Genomic DNA, 22,642 nt, shown 5'->3' on the forward strand with positions numbered 1-22,642 from the left:
AGTCCACCAGAGGAGTGTAGCCAGCCCCGCCGACGGGTACACAAGGTGAGCCCTCAGCAACCCCACGGTTATCGGAGTACCCCCTCCGTCAGTCGGCAGTCCAGGGCACTGTGTGTCCGAGTGGATCGCAACGCGATTTTGCGAATCCCACTCCACCACAGCCTCTTCCCAGCTGTACCGGTTTGTTTGGTCCGAGCTTTGATTTGGAGGCAGTATAGCATACAAATATTACGATACAACCTCTCGACGACTTCCACGGATTTTGCTTCTTGTATGGGGTATCCAGTACGTGAACCAGATCCCAAACGTCGTCTGTTACGCTTCCTTCCGTGCATATGTAACAGTGAGAGGCACGCCTAATCCGATACCGGAGGTGCAGGTCGCAACGAGAGGGGCGTCTCCGGACGCTTCTTTTCGGTCTTCGCAGGTGCGGCTTTCTTCTTTCGAGTTGCAGTAGCAGTAGTAGTGGTTTTCCGTCGCTTCCCGGAAAACTTGATCTGTTTTCGATCCACCATTGCAAGAAATTCATATCGTCGTGGACAACAGCTGAGTCTCGAAAATATTTCTTAAACTCCCACTTGCACTCCTCCAGTAGCGCCAATTCCGCGTCCTCAGTTGTTGGTTCTGCCCTAGTAATAACCCGACAGCCGACATCGATACTTGACTCTAACTTTTTTCTTTGAGATTGGGCGGTCAGGGGTTGCTGCTGGAGTTGGACTACTTAGGCTGTCTCTCGTGATAATTGCAGCGCTAGCGATAGCCACCATATTGTTGTGTATATCGTCGGGAATGTCTGGCGAGGGTATGAAATCAGAGTCAAGACCAACCCAAATGTTGTTGGACTGGACAGATAAAGCTATCTGCTTCGAAGTTGACAAACTGGGAAGGACACTCACAGAAGTATGCACGACTTGGACGCAGGATTTACTACAGAACCTATATTGGAGTTAAACAAATGTGTATCAATTAGAGTGCAAAGGAAATGAAACCACTTTTACTACCTCTCGTTCAGCGCAGAGTCAGCTCCTTCATAGACACCAATAGCACACATGTGATGGACAAGTTTTCCACACACCGTACACGGCTCCTTCCGTAGTTCGTCGCCTTCCTGGCAACCCGCTACAGTTGGCTAGCCAACGACGTCGTGTGTTGGGAGAAATGAAGTTTGCGATCGCCCCCAAACGATGAAGGAGAGCCACAGGATTACAAATTGCCAAATAAGAGCTGACATTGCTCATTCAGGGTACCTGAAAAGTATTACTCTGAGGCTACTACCGCCCTGCGCGGGGAGAGTAATACTAATACCCATAGTTAATACCATACAATACGGTGTTAGTATTAATACTATCGAATAAAACTAGTAGTAGTGTTACCTAAATTACTATTTCTGAAAATACTACCAACCCCTGCTGGTGATTTGCCACAGTGATCGAAATTTATTGAAAAAAAACAGGTGAAGTGCGAAATATTAGCATCTCCATTCTACAAAACTTATTTTTCAAGATAATTATTACGAATTCGTGTTTAACTCGAATTTTCACGAAACTGTTCATCATACGCAAAGACAGACTTTTTGCGACTGTTATCTATTATACTGGTAGTGCTTCGGTACAATTCATGTCCTTGTGTTGTGTTTCTCACACAGTTTCATGCAATACAAATATCATGAGAATCCATTTATGTTTTGTCACATTCGCATGAATTTTTACGAGATACCTGCGTAGGGAAACCATACATGATCGCATTGACTTACAAAAAAAATAAACTTCTGGGTTCTGTCCACACCTGGCTCGCGTTGTTGTTGTTGCACTTGTGATACATTAATTGATCCGGATACGATCCCACTTTCGTACGCTTATACTACAGCGCTATATTGATTTACGTACTAGGCAGTAAAACGACTATTAACGCAAAGCTACACTAATTCGATGGGTTAGCGTCCATGCATATCCATGGATATGCCATTTCACGTCGCTTTCATCCTCGATTGACACGCTGTATTGCAAGTACATACTGCGCTCAATCCGTCATGCTCCTGTTTGTACTGGTTGGTAAAAGGTAGGTAATTTGAGTCCGGCCAGTTCGGAGCCGCGATAGCAGAGGGTTCCCTTGGAGGATGGAGTGGCTACCGCGGTTACCAAAAAAAGCCGAACTGAGCCAACACTCAGCTTAGAACAAGTCTGATGGAAGTTTCCGGACCAAGATTCTGCATCTTTCAAAATATTACTTGATTGGAAATATCGGCGAGAAATGGAGAAAATAATTCGATGAGTACTGTGATTTTTACTGGAACGAAAGATATCACGGCTTTCTGGATGTTTCGCATCGCTGGTTAGGCAAACATTATGCTATAAAAAATGTTATCAGTGTAAGTCGCAGACGATATACCAGATCATATAGTGCTTTTACTCAACACTACGAGCCCAAATCCTCTCTAGTTTCAAGCTCTACAGGTCGGAGGTAGACTTTGTTATTAGAGTCAGCGTGACCATCACTCCTACTCAATAAAACGACTCAGCCGGATCGGTATTGAGGGATATTGAACATTGGTGGTATTTGGAAGTGGGACGGAATCTGTAGTGATATCTTTGGTACATACATATTATTATTGCTACTCACAAGTACTACTGTAAATGTATTATTTTAATATTTTTATTTTATTAAAATATACTTCTCTGGTCCACGATAGTATGCGCGATTGTTTTTTTGTGGTGTACACAATACGTTTTATTGGCCAAAACTCAACCAGCAGGCAATACGGCAACGTGCTCTCTCGCGCCAGTAATTTCAACGGAAACTAACCACTAATTCCTACCCTCTCATAAAGCTTTCATCCCAACACAATGCGCAAGCCGGGTGCCAAAGAAATATCTCCGCGGGTCTGCGTAGCTGTCGCTCAGTTTTTAGCTGTTAGGTGAAGCAACGACAAAGTGCAAAGAGGTTGTATTAAAGCTGCGGCTGAACGGTATAAGATCTCCCGCCGAAAAGTGTCCGCGAAATGGAGCAACCGCGACAACTTCGAAGCTCTTGTTGCCCCTCGAAAACCAAGAGTCCGTGGACGCACACAACTTTCTCCAGCGGAAATCGCTGGCAAAAATCATGAAGCGCCCATGAGCGCGCGCCAGACGTTGCGCTGCCTCGCCTCGACTACTGGCATTCCTAAGACGACGCTGATGCGCCACTTGGCTGCAGGTTTCTTTCGTCGTGCTACGACTTGTGTTATGCCGAAGCTGACAGACGTGCACAAGGCACGCCGCTTGGCTTTCGCTCTTGCTCATGTGGAGTGAGCATTTGGTACGTTGCTGCAATACTTAAAAATTCTATAAAACTAACCTTGTTTTGTGTTTGTTTCTTATTAATAGGAGGAAGAGACTAGAGAATGCATCACATGTAAGACTACGTACACGTAGATGAAAAATGGTTCAATTTATACAAGGTTATGACAAGATATTACCTCACCAAGGATGAGCTTGCACCTTATCAAGCATGCCCCAACCGCCGCTACATTGGCAAAAACATGTTTCTTGCGGCCGTAGCGCGGCCGCGGTACGACGCTAAACGCAAGACCTATTTCGACGGAAAAATCGGAATTTGGCCAATTGTAGAGTACGTGCGTGCTCAACGAAGCTCGGCAAATAGAGCAAAATGCACTATTGAGGTGAAAAACGCCAACACGACGCGAAAAAAGGTGTATGTGAAGATGCTCAAGGAAAAAGTATTTCCAGCGATTCGGCAACTTTGGCCAGGTAAAGCAATTGATTATTATTTTTTATTGTGATTAATATTTATCGTACTGTAGGGAGAAAATCGCTGTGCATTAAGGTGCAGCAAGACAACGCTGGACCACATGTTGCTGAAGACAATGCGGATATTCTTGAGGCCGGGATCGAGCACGGCTGGACGATAGAGATGACGTGTCAGCCACCTCGTTCGCCGGACTTGAACGTCCTCGATCTTGGTCTGTTCAATGCTATTCAGAGTGTTCAGTATCGCTACCCTACGCATAACCACCAGGGGTTGATCGCTGTAGTGGAAGACGCTTTTTGAAGTTTACCACGCACGACAATCGACAAGTGCTTCGTTACGCTTCAAAGGGTTTTGAAGTGTGTAATTTCCTGCGGTGGTGGCAATAACTACGCGTTGCCTCGGGTACGCAAGCTCTATCTAAACGCAAGATCAAACGTAACTCCGTCTTTGCTCCCCATACCGAAGGAGATTGTCATCAAAGGCTTCCGCTTGCTAGAAGCCAAATAAAGTACGGTTTTACCTAAAGTGTCGCTTAAATCATATGTAAAATTGACCATAACTTTCAAATAAATCGTTACTTGCCTGCTATTGGATAGTGAATGCGAATTTCATCGAGAAAAACCTCAATTTATTTCCGTGCTGTCTCTTCCGTGAAAGCAGCGTTATAGAGATAAAACAGGATTCATGCAATAGCCAGGATCCAGCAGTATTTTTCAGCGTGAATATCGCTAACTTGCCTAAGTTTTACGAAAAAAGCCTAATGGGCCCCGGAAAACCGAGCGTAATAACGATGTTCTAGTGCTCATTTCGAAACAGTTTTCCCCAGCAAAAATCCCCCGAATGCAGCAAGAGCAAAGCTGTCTGACGATGGTTTTTTTTGTTGTCTAATTCGTTCCAAGGCCGATATTACACCCAAAAAACCGAAACGCGCATATTATCGTGGACCAGAGAAGTAGAGTTTTTCAAGTTACAACGCGTCTTTTGGCAAACAACATCGGTGTTTTGTGATTGACTGATAGTACCATCACCACTGCTTCTCTTGCTTCGATATGATGAAGTCCGACACTACCATCTGGAAGCACAACGCAGTACATGTAGTTATTCTTCATTCCTTTAATATTGTATCTCTCGTCACTGCTTTATTTATTTTTGCTATGCTAATGAATCTCTTCATTATTGTACCGGAATGTCCGAGCACTGTATGCGCTGCCCATTGCTGCTTTGCGATCCAGTCAACGATCCAATACATGTATGCGGCTTCGCATTGAAGTTCACTACAATTTTGCGTCGACGATTAACGATTAGTGCTGAAACCTAGCCCAACATTACTGCTCAAGTCATGCGGCACTCGCGAAAGGTGAGCCAACTCATACTAGTACGAGCACCAAGCGTGCGTCAAAAGCACTGGGATCGTATGTACCTAGTCGCTATTAGCGCTAAACGTGACGTGAGATACTTTTTTCGGCGGCGGAGGAAGCCAGCTACTCACCGAGCCGGGCACAGTTTCGGCCTGTCGGATGGACCGAGCGCTGCGCGCTGGCAATCCGAGAGAGGAATTTTCTTATCTGAGTGGATATCCACTCAGATAAGAAAATTCCTCAATCCGAGACGAAAGTTTTCAATGCACGGATCGCCGGCTCTTCTTAGGCGGATACAGCGGTTTCCATTTCGCTTTTGGCACGTTTACCAGCCACGAACATCGGAATCCCAGCCACGCAACATCGGGCCATTTGCCTATCTAAGGCATTCTTCCTTCCCGAACCGACTTCCACCCGAATAACCTTTGATGGTACTTATACTACTTCCTCTATTTTTCTTCTGACTTGATTTCTTTAAGATATACATCTCTATTTTCTAATGTACCCGTTTAATCCGATCGCAAAAGCTGTCCCGCGCTGGAGCAGAGACCAGGCCCTAGGACGGACCTTGCCACTACTCGCTCTATTGGAAGTTGATCGACTTGGTGGACAGCCCAGCACAGCTTCTCGGCGACTCCTACTGCGTCGCGTTGTAAAGGCCCAAGAAACAGCTCCATCATCGGCCTTCCATTCTCTAACTGCACGGCGCAAGCACCGCAGTCTTCCCCCCTCGGCCATGAATGGCTCGTCCGTGAGGCGACCGCACACGCTCAGGACGCTCCGCGACCGGACGAGGCTTGACATGTTGCTATTGATGCTGACGCTGGTACTGATGCTTCTCGGCGTTGCGACGTCGCCGGTCGCGGCCGCGGCCTGTACGAACGCCAGCACTTTAGTGGAGGGCGAGTCGGACTCGACTGCCGTCGTGTACGACGCCAGCTGCAACGCTCGCAGCTTCCAGGTCGTCGTGAGCTCCACAGTTGAGCGGAGTTTGAACTTGTCCAACCTGGACGTGGTGGAGGTCAGGAGCTATCCGCGAGTATATCAATTGTAAGAAACCAGGACAGGAACAGTACGCTACGTTGGACTCTCTTACAGTGTATAATGGACTATTTGGACTGTTAGGTTGCTCAACAATAATGAGCTCGAGACGTTCGCGCCCGCAGACTCGGACAACGACATGGAAGACTTGTAGGTCACAGACAGAAAGGGGACAGGACAATTGAAATCGGACACTCACAGGGTTTTCCACTGTGGAACAGGGAGCTGGCCAGTAACTTCATCACGGACTTGTCGAGCTTTAACTTCCCTCGACGACTGAATTATCTGGATCTGAGCTCGAATTCGATCACGAAGCTGTCGTCGGCTACACCCTGGCCTGAGTCGGGCGAGTTACAGACGCTTCTGCTGCATGGAAACTCGCTCAGCTCGGTGGGTGTCGACACGTTCACGAAACTGGTCGCGCTGCAGTCATTGTACGTGTGACGGGTTTCAAAAGTACAGATTGTGACCGAAAATACTGACGTTTAATGGTGTTTCAGGTCGCTGTCGAGCACGGGCATCTCCAACCTGGACGACCTCATGTTGCCGGTCTCATTGCGTACACTAAACGCGACCAAGAACTCGTTTACAAGCGCGTCAACCAACTTCTCCAACCTACCGACGGCTCTACAATACCTGTGCGTGCATATACTTGTAGCCATGCGTACACAAACAACTGTACTAACGCGATTCGTACTGCAGGGACCTGAGCAGCAACCTCCTTACAGTGTTCCCGACCATCGTGTCTTCTCTGACTACACTCGTGGAGCTGTACGTTCTCCTACGACTGCGTTTTCGTGACTTTCACTAACGTATTTTATGGTTATCGCTTCAGGAACCTCGAGTCCAACGGGATCAAACAGATCAGCGGTGTGACCTTCGCGTCCACGCTTCGTAAAGTTTACCTGGGGGACAACCCGCTGTCCACAATTGAGATCTGCCGTTCGGACGTGAGTGTTTTTCAGAGTCTGGCGGAGTTTACAGCCCCGTCGTCTGTCTCGAGCACGTGCTCGAACTCCAAGGCGACTAGCGAGGAGATTAATGGCGTCAACTTCTGTGTGCTGGAGGACGACGACTGCGTCATCGCGTCTGCCATTGACTCGACGACCGGCAGTATGACTCAGGCGGATATCAACGACATCTCGAGCTCTAATGACGCAGCCGCATCCGCGGAGAGCACAAACTCGGACTCGTCGTCGATTTTCTCGGCTGAATCCATCGGAGTCATCGGTAGCACCTTTTTCCTTATCGGTATCCTCTTGAGCGCCTTAGTGTTCGGGTTCATATGGAACAAGCGGAGGAACAACGACGACAACCCGTCGCGTCGTGCTGCTATGAAAGTGAACCGCGACAGGCGCTTAGGAAGCAGCGGCGGCAACTTTATGGTGTTCACGAGCAGCGGGCGTATCACGCGCGCCGTCGGCAACAACCACGACGAATACCGCGACACGGACAGCAAAAACGACAACAACAGCACGTTCGGAGACAGTGGTGGGAAGACGCCGGGCGAGGCAGCGTGGGGCATGTACGAGAGTCCTCTGGACAAGTACAACCCTGTGGCTCTGCTCGAACCGAGCCCCAAGGACAGCAGCTTTCTCGGCGCCAGCACGGCGTCACTGCAGGTGCGCAGCAAGATCAAGAGCAAGATCAATCTGGACGACCTGCTCGTGTACGAGATCCCGCCCGAGGAGATTCAGATGCGGCGTGCGCTGCACATGTCGTCGTCTAAAAAGAGCAGTAAGGCGGCGTTGGCGTTGAGCAGCGTGGGCGTGGGCAATTCTCGCAAGGTGGATACGGCTCTGTTTCTGGCTGAATATCAGGGCTACAAGGTAGTGATCCAGGCGCTCATGCGCTCCAAGAAGCGTCTGGAGAAGCGCTTCGTGGAGCAGATCCGTTTGGCCGCAGCGTTGGACCACGCGTCTATCGTGCATTTTATCGGTGTTACCACTGGTTGCAGTACGACGGCCAGCCGTCGACGCGGTAGCAGTGCTGCCGCGCCAGTACAGGGGCCGTACAACAGCTACGGCCCGACCAACAGCATGAGCGAGAGCATGGCGTCCAAGAGCAGATATCCGAACATGGGCGCGCCGGCCTGGCATCTTGGTGTGGTGTTCGAGTACATGCAGCACGGTTCTCTGGCTGCAATGTTCGAGTCCGAACGCCATCGTCGCGAAGGCAAAGGCTTTTACCCAAACAGCAGCGTGGCGGCGGCGATCGGTAGCGGCAACGGCAACATCTTTAGCTGGTACCCGGTCTTCGCGAACTCGAGTGCGAGCGTGAACGCCAACCCGAACGCGGACTGGCGGTGTAAGCTGTCTATTGCTTTGGATGTGGCTATGGGACTGGTCTACCTTCACGCCAACAATTACGCGCACGGCCGTGTCTGCGCGCGCAAGGTGCTGGTGAATGAACAGGGCGAGGCTAAGCTGAGTGCGATGGACGTATTGCTGCCTTCGGATCTGGCGTCGCGTAAGGATGAGAACAACAACGCGACGGACGACTTCCGTGGCTCGCTGAGAGAGAGCGCTTTGTGGACGATGCAAAAGATCACGGGCATGCGCCCGACGCGTTCGTCTAAGGCCCTAAAGCAGCAAACGTCCGGGAACTTGGGCCGTAGCCGCTACGCGAACAACAGCGGAGAGAGCGACGTGAGCGGAGTGAGTGGTGTTAGCAGCGTCACGCTGGACGACAACCACAGCCAGAGCGGCGACAACCCGGCGTTCGACGAAGAGTCTGACGAGTTCGACGAGAACTCGCTCAAGTCGAGTGGCATCGGGTCTTCCATCGTGGCCGCCCAGCGCGACGACGTCTACGCTTTCGGCACGTTCCTATGGGAGCTGGACACAATGATCGCCGTTGAGGAAGACCTAGCCAGCTCAAGAGTTCCGGCCGGCGCCGGCGGCAACCCGCACCTGCTCAAGTTCTCGGCCGACTGTCCGATGGAGCTGCAGGAGCTGGCTCGACAGTGCTGGCATGAGGTGCCGAGCGAGCGTCCGGACGCCATCGACGTGCAGGAGGAGCTGGTCCGTGTGCTGGAAGGCCGGCTCACTGTGAGTGGTCAGGCCCCGCCCAACTGGACGCGACCCAGCTACCTGAGCGCCACCAGCGCACTGAGCAGTCTTTCAAGCTCCGAGTTGTCATCCAATATGTCATCACTGCCGAGCTCGTGCTCTGTGATGGCCGTGTCCGTGGCCGACCTATGAGAAGGGCCTTTGATGTATTTATTCGCTTCCCAGACGTTGGAGCACAATTTTGTCAGCAAGTTCCAAGTGTGTCTTCGTGTGTGAACCGCGAATCATCGTCACTCGGAGAACGGTTAGCGTTCCCGAGTATCGCAATTGCTATGCAGATTGCCTGCAGCTTCGAGGAGTCCCCGAGCGGAAGGGAAGGAAGCTGTCGAGCGTCCAGCATAGACTTTAGAAAACATATAAAACACCGTTACAAGTGAGTGACTTCAACTCGGTACATGTGTCCTTTATCCGTGTCGGCAGCTCGTCGCCACATCAACACGTCGGACAGACAGAGCAACGCTGGCGTCAAGGTTTCCCTTTGCGTGCGCCCTGCACGTACAGCTCTTTGGTTTGCTTTGAGCCGCATTGTTGATCCGTACGATGACGGCGGCGGCGACGTACGGACACCTGAATGCGTTGGTAAGGCAAGTCGAAGCTATCAGCTGGTCGCGGGTAACCTGCGTACGTCTTTCGATTTGCAAGTCTTTGGGCCTGTTCACACGCTCTCGGAACCAGAATCTCTCGCCGACTTTTGGGAGCCAATCTGTCACTCAGGAAGGGCAGCAACGGGCACAGCATCAGGTCCATTTCGACCACCATGGAGTCATGAACTACAGCGAAAGTCTCCGATGCGAATGCTCGGATGAAAAAAAAAACACTCGTAGCTTTCTTTCACTGCACCGCTAACTGCCGGCCGTTCATGCAGCTCAAATGGCCGGAGCTCAACTGGCACTGGAGCTTATGAACCTTTAGTGCTCGGTGGCGGGTGTGGCATCGAGCTTTCCAGTTCAGGATCCGACAACGCGGCGAGCACGCATACCAGCTGGCGTACCCTGTCATCTACAACTGGTCTCTGGCCCATACAAAGTTGCAGTGCGGGTCATGACAGTCTTCTCCATTTGGCGGCTCGCTCTCTCTGCTTCTTGGCAGGCTCTTATCCCCCAGTCTCAATTGAACTAACCGCGGGCTATTTCGGCCTGTGCATCGGTCGGCGACCATTTTCCAGACGCTGCTCCGTTCCGTCGACGGCGGCAAGGCCTCCAACACCTCACGCGGCATGCGGCGCGGAGCTCCCACGCCGCACGACAGCGTGGGGCCCCGACCCACCTACGGCGCGGCCACTACGCCCCGCTCACAACGATCCGCGGCCACCACGCCACGTTCCCAGCGCTCCGGTTCGGCCGGCCACGGCACTATCCTCGTTAACCTCGACGGTATGCTATGCTACGCTAGAAGCTACGTTACGTCAGACTAACCCGCCGTTATGTTGCTATTGCAGTGTTCATCCACCGCGCCAACATCGGCCGCGACATCAGCCCGAACGACGAGGACCTGATCGTGCTCTTTCGTCGCAACAGCAAGGAAGTCACGTCCGAACCGGCGCGCTGGAGTGCCGAACACTGTGCCGTTTGGAACCAGCACGTCGGTATCCAGACGTCGCTGCTTAAACACAAGAAGTCTCAGCAGGGCGGCGGCGCGACAGCCACCGAATTCCTTAAGAAGGAGTACGAAATCGTGCTCGTTGCGGTGAGTTTTGTCATCTCCTTGCGACCGGGCCATCCTCTTCCACAACCACGCGGCCATCTGACGACGTGCCATTACAACTGTCGCCAGCCGCCAGTTGGTCTATGAGGCTAGTGGAGACTTGGCCCGGACGCCCCGAAATAGGCTGTGACCAGCGCTTCTGACTCTCTCTGTGCCTTGCGTTGCACCCATGTATAGCTGCCCAGCCATTCCGCTGTCGCACTCTTCTCGCTGGACTTCGCCACGCTCGTACAACTGAACGCCAGCCCACAGGACCGGCACAAGTCCTTCCGCATCTCGCCTCTTAAGTGTCGAGACTTGGCAGCCTCGCTCGAGTTCGACATCACGTGGGACCTGGTCCAATCCCCCGGTAGCTCGCAGGCCAATACCGCGGCCAACATGATGATGCATTCCAGTACCAACCCGCACGCGTCCGGGTTGGCCGGCTTGCCGCCATCCTCTACACTGCTCAATAAGAGCTCACAGGGTCCTAAAGCGCAGACACCGAAGGCTCAGACGCCGCGCTCTCGAGAAACATCCAAGTCTCGGCGCGCCGCAAATGAGACGTCGTCCGTGTCGACGCGCCGGACAACGGCCAGTCTCAGTTCGGCTGGTAGCGAGCGCGACCTGCTGGAGGAGCTGTCGTCATCCAACTGTAACAATTGCCGCTCTGCCAAGCGCAGACTCGATCGCAAGGAGGTACAGGTGCTGCAGCTCGAGTCGTTCTTGAAGGAGTCGCAGAAGCGCATTGACGCGCTGTCTGCGGAGAACGAGGAATTGATTATTCGTGAAAAGGCCGAGACGCGCAACGCTGCACAACAGCGTGCGCTGACGTTGCGTCTTCTACAGGAGCTGGAAGCGGCCGTGCAGCTGTGCAACAACCAGATGCAGGTACAGGACATGACGTTGCTGCCTCAGGTGGAGCTGATCGAGCGCGTGAAAAAGCTGCACGAGGAGGCCGACCCGTTGCACGGCCACTCGGAAGACTCTCGTCCTTCACACACGTCACAAACGTCCACCTTCGACTTCCGAGCCGAGACAGAGGCAGCGTTGCAACGCAACCAGCGGCTACAGCAACAGCTTGAGTTCCTGGGCCGCTCGATGGACTACGACAGCGAGACAGTTGAGGGCGTCACCCGGTCGCATCGTGCAGCTACGGACACGTCGGGCACCACGATCTCGTCTGCGCGTAGCGGCAGCGTCACGGTGGACTGCGAACCTCGTCCGGTGGCGTTGACAATGACACAGCAACTCAATAATCTCGAGCGTGAGAACTTCAAGCTGCGCGCCGAGCTCGAGGGCGCGTTGGCCAATGCCGCCAGCGCTCTGAAGAAGCACTCGGGCGGGTTCCCGTCTGGTTTAACGAACGGTCTGTCGCTCACTGCTGAAGTCTCGGAGACGACGAGCTCGTCTAGCCGTGAGGACATCGAGGAGCCAGAGAACGAGGACGCAGCGCTACTGTCGCGAATCCGCGAGCAGCACGAGCTTGAAGCCGGACGTTCAGCTGCATTAGAGTCGGAGCTGGACAAGGCCAAGAGCGAGATTGAACAACTCAAGGAGCAGCTCGAAGCAGCGCAGAACGGACGACCGTCCAAGGAGGAGAAGGAGCCGTCGCAGGCGCCTGGTTTCTTGGACAAGATCTACGCTGACGTGGGTAAGGCCAAGTTGGTGCTAGAAGACCGTGTCAAGCAACTAGATGAGATGCTGGCTAGTGCGACGGAAGAAAACGGCCGTCTTCGCAGCCAGATCGAGGAGCTCCAGAAGCAGAAGAACGGCAGTCAGGACCAAGCTACAACTGCCGAGATGGAGGTGCATATTGCCGAACTGGAAAGGCTACTGGAACAGCGAGAGGAGGAGATGAAAGCGAAAGAAGGAGAACTGGCGAGAACCAAGAGACAGCTTCAGGATGCCGAGACGCGAGCTCGTGCAGGCGAGAGCGTTAAAATTGAGCTCGAGAGTGAGCTTGCGGGTGTGCGTCTGTCACTCAAAATGGCACAGGAGGCAACTGCGCAGCTGGAGAACCAGTTGGCTATGATGTCTTCTAGCGCTGCCCCCGGGACGACAACGTCCACGTCGTTCGTATCTCACAAATCGGCCGCGAGTGACGCTACTGGACACAACGATGAGTTAGCAGAGGTACAGAAGCAGTTGAAGCTGTCCAAGCAGGAAGTGATGCAGCTCCGTTTCCGCAGTAACCAGCTTGAGAGCGTTCACGAACGTCTGGAAGACGCACTCAAGGAGAAACGCACACTGGAGGTGAAGCTGACAGCGCTGGAGGGCCAGCTCTTTGAGCAGCGGAGTCGCACGATTAACACGGACAACAGCAGCTTCACTGCTCCGTCACTGGACGCCAAGAGCTCAGCGATGCTGACGGACATGCAGCGCGAGCTGGACCAGAAGTCCGCTCAGCTCATGATCGCAGAGCGTGAGGTGGAACATCTGCGCGGCCAACTGGCCGACCAAGGCGTCGAGATCACCAGCCCTGACAACATCGACGACGTGACCGATAAGGTGAAACAGTTCGAGAACGAGATCGCGCGTCTGTGCCAGCGCAACGACGATCAGGCCAGGAAACTGGAGAAGCTCGGAGCGCGCGTGACAGTCGCCGTTCGCGAGCGCGACGAGCTGGAAGTGATCGTACAGCAGATGGTGACGGAGATGTCGCTGCTGGGCAAGGACGTGAAGCTTCCTCGCACTCACCGCACGCCGTCGATCCCGGAAGCCGACGAGATGGAGGAGAAGTCACCGTCGTCGATGCCGCGCCGTCCGCCGCCGGTGCAGACGGGCAAGATTACCGACCGGTACGCGAACGCCGTGGCGTCCAGCTCCAGCGCGTCTCACACGCCCAGCTCTTCTGCACCAGGCGTGACCAGCAGCAAGGTGGCGCAGCTCATGAAGAACTTCTCTGCTCAGAGCAGCGACGACGGCAGTCCTGGCGTGTCGCCGAGCGGCGTGGCTTTCAAGAAGCCCACGAAGCTGGACTTCCGCAACCGCAAGGCGTCAAATACCAGTCACCGCAGTAACGACGGCTAAACCCCCTTAATTATTAGATGTGAAAGCAGTAAAGCAAAGAGGAGAGAGAGGAGATAAACTACGTTAACCGTAATCAAAGTTCAAGTTGAAGTGACATGCGACTAGCGAACTTTTCATCAGTCGTACAGCAGATACTTAGATCCACGTATTTTGTGGTAGATTCCCTGGACGGAGGATATGATACGGCTGCGTCTCGTGTTCCTCGTTGGCCACGATAAACTCGTCTATGGCTTGCAACTCTGCATCGTACGCTCGGATCGCCGGCTGTAGCCTCGGGTCGTCGATGAACGGGGACACGTGATACACCGACTTCAGCGTCGTCTCCTCCGGTCGAGGACGATTGAACAGTGCGCTGAGGAAAATCATGGACGGGAAGAGCTCGCGCGGCTGCAAGTAGCTAAACACGTCGATCTTCGGATGACCGTCACGCTCCTTGCGACTCGGCAGCGGCTTCCAGAGCGCAGCGGCACTGTACGGCATGGCCACGGTCGTCCACGTCACTTCTCCGTTCATGGCGTGGTGCTTGACGACGCTCTGATAGATGAGTCGTGTCAGGAGTTTATGTAGTACTTGCTTGTCTTTGAACACCGCTGGGAACGCGTGTAGATGAGGGATCTTAGCACACGCGACAGCCCATTGCTGCAGCTCCACGTCCGTCTTCACAGCGTCGTCGTCCGCATAGTAAACGTCTAGAAAACTGCCAACAAATGTGGAGATGGCGTCAGCGTGCAGTTTCCCGTACGCCACGTACTTGTGTGGCAGTTGCTGGATGCCTCTCTCCTTCGCGTCGCTGTACACGTCGTCCAGCAACGAGATGCGCGTGCGCTGGTCCTCTAACAAGCGCACGCACCCTGCCGCTCCGATCCCAAACGTCCGATCTAGCGGTGTGGACGTGTTAAAGAGCACAACGCCAGCTTGTTGCTCCAGTCCAAAGTCCAGAGCAAAGTGACGCATTAACAGAGCGCGGACGGGGTGTTTCTCTGCGAAGGTTCGATACAGCTCTACTCGGATGGGGATCGACAGCGTATGGCTCTCGGAGAAGTGCTGCATCTGCTGGAACGTGGCCTCGGCGGCATTTAGCGCCGTTTTGGCCAGTTGCCACTCGTCCGGAGAGTCGAACGGCGTGTATGTGATGTCTGAGTCTACGAGTTTAATAGCCAAAGGTAGGAGCTGCTCATTGAAGCAGAAGTAGCCGATCACAGACGGCAGATACTTCCCGGCCTCAGTCTCGATGTCGCTCTCGACTTTAGACACGGACGGGTCTCCCCATTGTCCGATAGTGGATAAATCGACTACGAACAGCTTCTTATCGACCCGTAGCGACCGAATTGAAGCTCCAGATCCGCAGATTTTCTCGATGTTCTCAATAGTGAGCGTCTCGTCCAGTGGGTCGTCGTCGGTCTCTCTTATGGCTCTCAAGTTGAAGCCGCGTAGACTCAATCGAGAGACACCGAAGCCGACGTCCCCATGGTCGACAGAGTCTGCGGGGGCGTCTACAATGGGGTGGAACAGTTCGTAGAAGCGCGTGTAGGCTTCCGTTGAGTTAAGTTGCGGTAACCAACGCATGGCCAGAGCCGCCATAAGCTCGGGTGTGTCTGGTTTCAATGCACTGAGCTCCATAAGATCCTGAGTCTGCAGCTTTTCAAAGACGGACCCTGACCGAGCTACTGGACCCATGTAAACCGGTAGATCTTGGCCGTCGATGGGCCATGAGCGCTCCTCGTTCTTGAGGTTGGTGGCCATGTACGCGATCTCAGCGGCGCGGTCGACGGTGTGGACGACACTTAACGAGAAGGCAAAAGACTCGTTGGAAGTCCAAGCTGAAGTGGACGTAAGGTTGGCAGTACAGATGTCCGAGAGTTCGTTGGATGGCAAGAGAATTTGCTGAGAATTGAAGTAGAACCAGCTCTGGGTGAGTGTGGCTGCGACGCCGACAGCTCCAAGGAAGAACTTCATCGGTAGTGCTGGTTGAAGGCTGTACTCGCGAAACTGGTAGATTGGAGAATGAGTAATGCATTGAGATGCAACATTAAGTTGCCGTGTCTTGCATCATCGGAGGCGAAAAACTACATGCCATATAGGGATACCTTGCATCATCGATGCTGGATGTCGAAATGTAAGTTTGTTATTAATTCCCAGCAATGTATTCACACCTTGCTCGACTGCATAACTTCGGGGCCTGATGTAACTAGCCATTCACTTCACACCACAAAAAATGCATTCGAAATAGTGCTGACCAGAATTTCGGTTGGAAGCCCAAAAGATTGCGTTGCTCGCCAACGTTCCTTACCATCTCAAAAGACGAATGCGTTACCACGTTGATTGCGTGCAAGTGAAGATCTTGCGCATCGAATTTAAGGATGTTTACCGTATGACAAATATCATATCCAACACTCGTATTATATGATATTTGTGTTCCCATTCAAATACAATAATCAAATTCTTAATAATTCTGAAAGGTATATAAAGGACGAAACGCATGACTATTGTGCTACGTTTCCTTTCGTTAGATCAATAATACTACAATTACTTTGACGACTTCATGGCACTTGTCTATGATTGGCTAAGATCAAATAGCGGATATGACAATTGAGTACAGGAAGACTTTGTGCAGTTATATTTAAGGCTTGTTCACTTTACATCGTATGTCGCCCGTCAATTTATCCTTGACCTGCAGGTATTTCTCATAGATCTTGTTGCGGAGGCACTGATGCAAGATGCTGATTTTGACGATCTTGGCCAATCTGAGGGGTTTCTTACCCAAGAACGCTCTCGACACTGAAGAATTGACGGAGTAATCTTCGTAGCGGAGCTGTCGAGATGCACCAGCTTTTTCGGTGAGTGCGACCAAAGCGATCGACTATTGAGTGACTACCATCTTCTAGCTATAACGAGCACATTTTTTGTGGATTTCATCTGGAACAAAGAGGTCGCTTTATACACTCAAATCCTCAATAGATCTACAGAATCGCGCTCATTCCTGATTCTAGCTTTGTAGCCTAAAGCCATGAGTGACGGTGACCTCAATCTTACATATAAGCCCTGAATAGAGGACGATGTCGCAAACCAGGTCTTAAATTGCAATAGCCACGACAGTGACTGCTGCCGGTAGTGTTTCTCGCAAGCATGGTATCCACGATACGAACCCTCAGTTTCCACATATTGGTGCCGGTTAAAGCGTTCCTAAAATCAGCTTTAAAATGTTCTAATTGTTAAAAAATAAACTTGATTTTTAATGTTGTCAGTTAATCATCCCGTCAGTACATTTGCTCTATGTGTCTGTGGCACAGACTCTGTGCCAGTGCAAACATGTAGACCTCAAGATCTACTACGTTATCAAACATCCAATGCTGGTAACCAGCCGCGGTTCGCTTCGTTCGCAGTAAAAAGATAGAATGTCCTGTACTGGAAAGTACGATACTCGACTCGCTGATGAGCTCGGCGCTAGGCCCGCTTCCGCAAATACCGTGCGGCCATGCTTCGCGGGCACCCGCACGAGTTTGCTGCGGCTACGCGCACGCGCACACGCACACCTCCGCTGGAAGGCCGAAATCGCGGCAGTTATTAGTATTGTATATAACTTATATCAGTGCAATTAATTAGTGCATTTTTAGAGCTGTTTTAGGAACTTTTTTTTTCTGACCCCACCTTTTCCCCTTAACAGATCTATCGGAATTTTTCTAACATCGGGAAAATATTCGGTTCAAATCGATCAAATGCCATACGTAGCCATTTTGGATTTGGGTGATGCTTTCACGCATACATGATTGGCATGTGGTGCAGAGTTTTCTTCAGTGTTCATTCCAACATCTACAGAGATTCACACACCAATGATGATATTAGAGGTCTTTAGCACAACCGAAAAGTACTTCATTTCGGAACAACCATCTGCTTTAACCCACCACAATCTGAAATTTCGACCGTTAACTTAAATCGGAACCGGAAAGAAGAGCAGTTTATTACGGTTACAGATCTAAATTTTACGGTATCTATGCCGCGGCTAAACTTCTATACCAGACGACCTAACTGTTAGGTTCGAAGGGCAATTCTGATTCTCCTCTGCGGCCTGCACCAAGACAATACAATGCCTTCATCGTCTGAAGCAGCCCTGGCCGATTCCGTGGTCACGTCGTTCATCCGATTAGTCACTCGTGGCGTCCCTCGTCACTACAAAACAGCCTACTTACTGCAGCGACTGCAACTTGCTCGGGAAGAAGATCTCTACGTTGAAGCAGCGATGATTCATGCAGAATTGGTATGCCAACCAGCCCCTTCAAAACAACTACGAGTACCATTCAACTTCAATGCCTTATCCGACTCGGTGTGCAAACGGCGCTTTCGATTCCACAAGTCGGAGTTGTGTACACTTGTAAAACTGATGAATATTGGTGATATCGTTACTCGCGAGAGGACAAGAGCTACTGGTATTGAGGCTCTTTGTGTAGTTCTGTACAAGTTAGCAGCTCCTGTACGTTGGGAGGATGTGCGAGATTTTTTCGGGCGATCACCTAGCGGTCTGTCGAACATATTTCTCCACCTACTTGACATACTGGAAGCTCAATATGCCAATCTACTTCTGCTGAATCATGAAATTGCTGCGTCTCGACTCTCTGAATACGCACGGGCTGTTTTCGATGTCGGTAGTCCATACACAAATATCTGGGCATTCATTGACGGTACTGTAAGAGGTATATGTCGGCCTACGCCTCGTCGACACGGTCATCGAGGGCGAAAGAAAAACAAACTTCTGGACCAGCAGTCTGTATACAATGGACACAAGCGTAAACACGCACTGAAGTTTCAAACTCTAGTCACTCCTGATGGGTTAATTTCACATCTATATGGCCCGTACCCTGGAAGAAATCACGACGTCAAAATGTATCGTGAATCCGACCTAAGTACAATTATTCGAAACGATTTACGCTGTCGAGAGTTTCGAATTTTTGGGGACTGCGCCTACGGACGTGATGATGTACTAATAAGCCCATTCGAAGGAGCGATTGGAAATTTAACGTGTGAACAGCGGCATATCAACTCTGCTATGAGTAAGATCCGTGTTTCCGTGGAGTGGTCCTACGCTCAAATCGTGAACTATTGGAAAGCTTTGGATATGAAGTCAAGTTTAAGAACAGGCTCACAGCCAGTAGGTCAGATGTATCGAGTTGGTGTATTGATGACAAATTGCATCACATGCATGAGAGGTGGAAGTACAGCTAGTGACTACTTCGGTGTGTCTCCTCCAGATATACATCATTATCTTGGGTCGGCATCTTAGTGATCACTTCTTAGCCAAAGCAGCCCCAAAAATCTTAGCGCACTCCAATATCATCTCCCGATTGCTTTGTTGAATATGTTGCTCAAATTGAAGTCTGTCTTCAGCTTGTTTCTTCTCAAATTCCAGCCTTTCTTCAAATTGTTTTTGTCCCTGCTCGAGCTCACGGTGCTTTAAATCCAATTGCTCTTTGTACTTCTTGTCTTGTCTTTTGATTTCCGTCAAGTACGCGTTCGAGCGCTTAACCCCTTGTTGTTTCGCCTTGCTAGAACCGGTATATACTGTGCTTTCAGCCCCCGACACAACACTTTGAGCGTCACTGGAGTCATCAGAGTCACTGTAGAAAGAGGTATCGTCGCGGTAGGCTCGACGACGACGGCTTTCGTCAACTATAGCAGCAGCGCACTTAGCCAGATCTTCCTCCTTCTTTTCTTTAGAAATTTTCTGAGCTGCTTTAGTATCATGGTGGAGCCGTTCAAGCTGCGTATACTCCCGGATCAACCCATCAACGTCTGTGTAGTGTGTCTGGACGTTAACCGCGTGGATGGACTCTTCAACACCACTTGCCAGCGCCGATAGCTGCTCCTTTTCCTTGAAGCGAGTTTTTAGTAGATTTAACCTGTCGCGGATCTGCTTCACTTTTATCTCCTTTTTCAAGGCGGAGCCTAAAGCTGCAGCAACACTATCCCAGATCTCCAGTGTCGAACCGCGCTTCGCAGCAAATGGCTTCTGACGAATCAGCTCCCGCAGCATCTCCAGATCTTCCATCGTAGTGAACCGGAACACCATCTTGTGAAATACGCAGCTCTGCCGTATGTGTGGAAAAATGAGTTATTTCTTGGCTGAAGGGTGATGCTATCTTTAGCATCTTCAGCATCTGGCACAAACCGAACTAAAATAAAGTAGCTAAACACGTTTTTCGTATTATCCGGTTGCCTGAACTTTCGATCGAAAACAGAACAAACTGTAAGATTGCTAAAGACCTCTATTATCTACTGCCGCCAAGGTCTTCGCGCTTCTCGCTCTGCTGATTCTTGACGCAACGTGTGCCGACCCAAGTTCATCTCGGCAGCTTCGTATCGAGCACTCAGAAGACAGATTTGACACGCCGCCAGCTAGGGAACTGCAAGGGAAGTTCGGATGGACAGGATGGCTGGCAATTGCCAAAACCAACTTGCGATTTCAGCCTACTGACAAGCTGTTCGACTATCTCCGGCAGATCAAGGAGAAGTTGCAACGTTCAGATGGGTAGAAAGCACAATATCAAGAAATTCACGTTTTTTTTTACAATCATGTCATTTCTACAAACGCCTCAAGAACTTCCATCGGTTCCGTCAACTTTACAATACTACTAATTAATCTAATTCCAAGATGGATGTACTGGTGTTTGAGCGCACAAACTGCTGGTGTCGGTACCGCGTATTGGCATTCATCTGACTCGTGAACTGGTACACGGATTCAGACTTCATCTGAAGCTCCTGCATTCTCCGTACCAGATCTGCTTGCGAGCTTCCCATGTTAGCTGATCGTTGAGGCGCGTATGTGTATGTGATCTCGGGGTCTTCATTAGTATATTGAGGTTGGTGCTGCTGACGAGGCTGGTACGGGGTCAGCTCGGAGCTCGAATCCTCTTGGCCGCTGTCTCGGTCTCTTGGAGACGGCAGTGTAGACGCAAACGAGCTGACAGACGATTCGAGCTTAGAACGAACCGAGGAATCCGAAAAGTTCGACTTGCCGCTATCCATCCTACTAACCAGCTTGGGCTTGACGACGTCATCGAGTTGTGTGTCCTCACGTCCTCGATGCTTGTTAGTGTCGGTACCTGGAGCCCAAAAGCGCATCTGGGTTGATGTATCTCGATCAGAGTCTGAAAGCGAACTCCTGGCTTGCTGTACTGACGTCTGAATGCCACCCACAGGGGCAGTCCGAGCCATTTCAGTGTGATCATAGCCAGCTTCGACCTCCCGTCGAGCCATGACACGAGCGTCCATGTGACTGGCGTTCATCTTACAATTCTTGCAAAGTACCGTAGTCAGACACCGCACCTGGGTGCTGGGTTGTCCCTCGTCCCAGCTCCTACTCTGAGTGATACTAGTCGCTGTATCTCGCCGCTTTACAAAGCTGAGATCGCGACTTACACGGCACCTTGAGCACATTTTAACCTGGCACAGATTGCACGACGCCACGCTGCTTAAAACACCGAACTTGCGCTCACAAATACCGCAGCGGTTCGACGAGGTCTTTGCCTCTGGCTGCATACGTCGGAACTCGGCTGCAGCGCCCTTAAAGTGCAGCAGCCAGCTCAGCTTCTTGCTTTGTCCACAAGTCGCTGCCTCCGTTACTCCAGCCAGCATCATGGTTGTCATCATACCAGCTGCCTGGTAGTCTTGCATCTTGCCTTTAAAGTCCACATAACCTCGAGAGAACACATCGATCTGCGCAGTTTTCTTAGCTGGAGTAAACACCGAACAGGTCGACAACCAGCCTCTAGTGAGTCCTTGACTCTCCAGCTCTCCACACTCTTCCATCTCCACGGACTGACACAGATGGTAGCCGATCTCCTGGGTCTCTGAAGCTCCTGGAACTCTGTGCTGCACTGTACCTGAGGCCACCAGGAGCACGAAATCACGAGGGCGACGAGAGCTTGACTTGACTCTAGATGCTTCACCACGCACAAGCCATTGGATGCCTAAGAACCGGAAAGGCTTCTCTGAACTAGGTGTTTGAATGCAACTAATCATGGCTGTGTCAAGCACCTCGGCGTCCGTCATGTAGCGTAACCGGAGCTGTAACTCGGCTGTATCGGTCGCTATGAGCCCGTACAAAACGTCGTTGAGACTGCCATCGATGTGTCCCGTGACCGCTACCGAGGCAATCGAAGATGAACCAGTGACTGCTGCAGACGACGCCGTATGTGCCATTTCAGGCGTGTACGCAGCCATCGCCACTGCCTTCGTCGGTCGCTCTGTCACTGAAGTGGCCGAGTGGTCAGAGGCTGAAGAAACTGAAGTCTTACTAGCTCGATTCGTGATGGGGTTCAGCTCTGGATGCGTCGGTTGTCGCTCCTTGTACACATGGAGACCTTCGTGGGTCTTGAGCGGCTTCCACTGCCACTTGTCCTGCAGTGGGTTCTTACCCTTGTTGCATTCAACTACGTGTGTGTTGTATTCCCGAAGTGTATCGTCCAGGAGCTGCCGGGCTTGGCATTCGTATCGATGCGCTTGCTCCGACGTTATGTGGACGGTGGCGAACGGGGTCACACCTTTCATTCCGGCGGTTAAGCGAGACTATCGCTCTGCCAATCGTAAAGTGGGTCGGACGTTATATAGTGCGCAGATCTGGAGCTCAAGAGGGAGAGCAGAATGTACCCTGTTCGGATGCATATCGTCGCCTTTAGCTCGGATAAGAACGCATGTTACCGCGGGCATGGGGAGCCA

The 22,642-nt window shown here is 51.4% G+C and overlaps 7 protein-coding genes across 8 annotated transcripts; 4 read left to right on the forward strand and 3 right to left on the reverse strand.

The window, feature by feature from the left end:
* Positions 1-3,110: 3,110 nt before the first annotated feature.
* On the forward strand, positions 3,111-4,047 carry PPTG_04597 (hypothetical protein; the record flags this gene model as incomplete). The annotated part of the gene is made up of 4 exons (XM_008896847.1): positions 3,111-3,283; positions 3,363-3,390; positions 3,437-3,746; positions 3,800-4,047. 4 exons carry the CDS (start codon positions 3,111-3,113, stop codon positions 4,045-4,047), a joined length of 759 nt encoding a protein of 252 aa, XP_008895095.1.
* Positions 4,048-5,610: 1,563 nt separating this feature from the next.
* PPTG_04598 lies at positions 5,611-9,611 on the forward strand. 2 transcript variants are annotated; one of them, XM_008896848.1, is made up of 6 exons: positions 5,611-6,155; positions 6,231-6,296; positions 6,368-6,580; positions 6,647-6,784; positions 6,849-6,917; positions 6,982-9,611. In XM_008896848.1, exons 1-6 carry the CDS (start codon positions 5,842-5,844, stop codon positions 9,347-9,349), a joined length of 3,168 nt encoding a protein of 1,055 aa, XP_008895096.1. In that variant the 5' UTR covers positions 5,611-5,841; the 3' UTR covers positions 9,350-9,611. The 2 variants fall into 2 exon arrangements, with proteins under 2 accessions (XP_008895096.1, XP_008895097.1); XM_008896849.1 differs by having other exon boundaries at positions 5,611-6,296.
* Position 9,612: 1 nt separating this feature from the next.
* Positions 9,613-10,129, forward strand: PPTG_21435 (hypothetical protein; the record flags this gene model as incomplete). The annotated part of the gene is made up of 2 exons (XM_008897445.1): positions 9,613-9,838; positions 10,083-10,129. The coding sequence occupies 2 exons, from the start codon at positions 9,613-9,615 to the stop codon at positions 10,127-10,129; spliced, it is 273 nt and encodes a 90-aa protein (XP_008895693.1).
* Positions 10,130-10,433: 304 nt separating this feature from the next.
* Positions 10,434-13,933, forward strand: PPTG_04599 (hypothetical protein; the record flags this gene model as incomplete). The annotated part of the gene is made up of 3 exons (XM_008896850.1): positions 10,434-10,590; positions 10,656-10,903; positions 11,099-13,933. 3 exons carry the CDS (start codon positions 10,434-10,436, stop codon positions 13,931-13,933), a joined length of 3,240 nt encoding a protein of 1,079 aa, XP_008895098.1.
* Positions 13,934-13,979: 46 nt separating this feature from the next.
* PPTG_04600 (hypothetical protein) lies at positions 13,980-15,889 on the reverse strand (the record flags this gene model as incomplete). The annotated part of the gene is made up of 1 exon (XM_008896851.1): positions 13,980-15,889. One exon carries the CDS (start codon positions 15,887-15,889, stop codon positions 14,069-14,071), a length of 1,821 nt encoding a protein of 606 aa, XP_008895099.1. The 3' UTR covers positions 13,980-14,068.
* A 3,322-nt stretch (positions 15,890-19,211) lies between these two features.
* On the reverse strand, positions 19,212-19,994 carry PPTG_04601 (hypothetical protein; the record flags this gene model as incomplete). The annotated part of the gene is made up of 1 exon (XM_008896852.1): positions 19,212-19,994. The coding sequence occupies one exon, from the start codon at positions 19,992-19,994 to the stop codon at positions 19,212-19,214; it is 783 nt and encodes a 260-aa protein (XP_008895100.1).
* A 466-nt stretch (positions 19,995-20,460) lies between these two features.
* PPTG_04602 (hypothetical protein) lies at positions 20,461-22,504 on the reverse strand. The gene has a single exon (XM_008896853.1). It carries the CDS (start codon positions 22,472-22,474, stop codon positions 20,561-20,563), a length of 1,914 nt encoding a protein of 637 aa, XP_008895101.1. The 5' UTR covers positions 22,475-22,504; the 3' UTR covers positions 20,461-20,560.
* Positions 22,505-22,642: the final 138 nt, after the last annotated feature.

The sequence above is a fragment of the Phytophthora parasitica genome (genome assembly GCF_000247585.1).
Source record: "Phytophthora parasitica INRA-310 unplaced genomic scaffold supercont2.5, whole genome shotgun sequence".
In the NCBI taxonomy this organism is placed as follows: Eukaryota; Oomycota; class Peronosporomycetes; order Peronosporales; family Peronosporaceae; genus Phytophthora; species Phytophthora nicotianae.

Excerpts from the sequence above, each read along its gene's own strand:
- PPTG_04598 (XM_008896848.1), top strand. The coding sequence starts at position 5,842 with ATGAATGGCTCGTCCGTGAGGCGACCGCACACGCTCAGGACGCTCCGC. Across the intron at positions 6,297-6,367 it reads GACAACGACATGGAAGACTT|GGAGCTGGCCAGTAACTTCA; the intron begins GTAGGTCACAGA and ends ACTGTGGAACAG. Across the intron at positions 6,918-6,981 it reads CTGACTACACTCGTGGAGCT|GAACCTCGAGTCCAACGGGA; the intron begins GTACGTTCTCCT and ends TTATCGCTTCAG.
- PPTG_04602 (XM_008896853.1), bottom strand. The coding sequence starts at position 22,474 with ATGAAAGGTGTGACCCCGTTCGCCACCGTCCACATAACGTCGGAGCAA.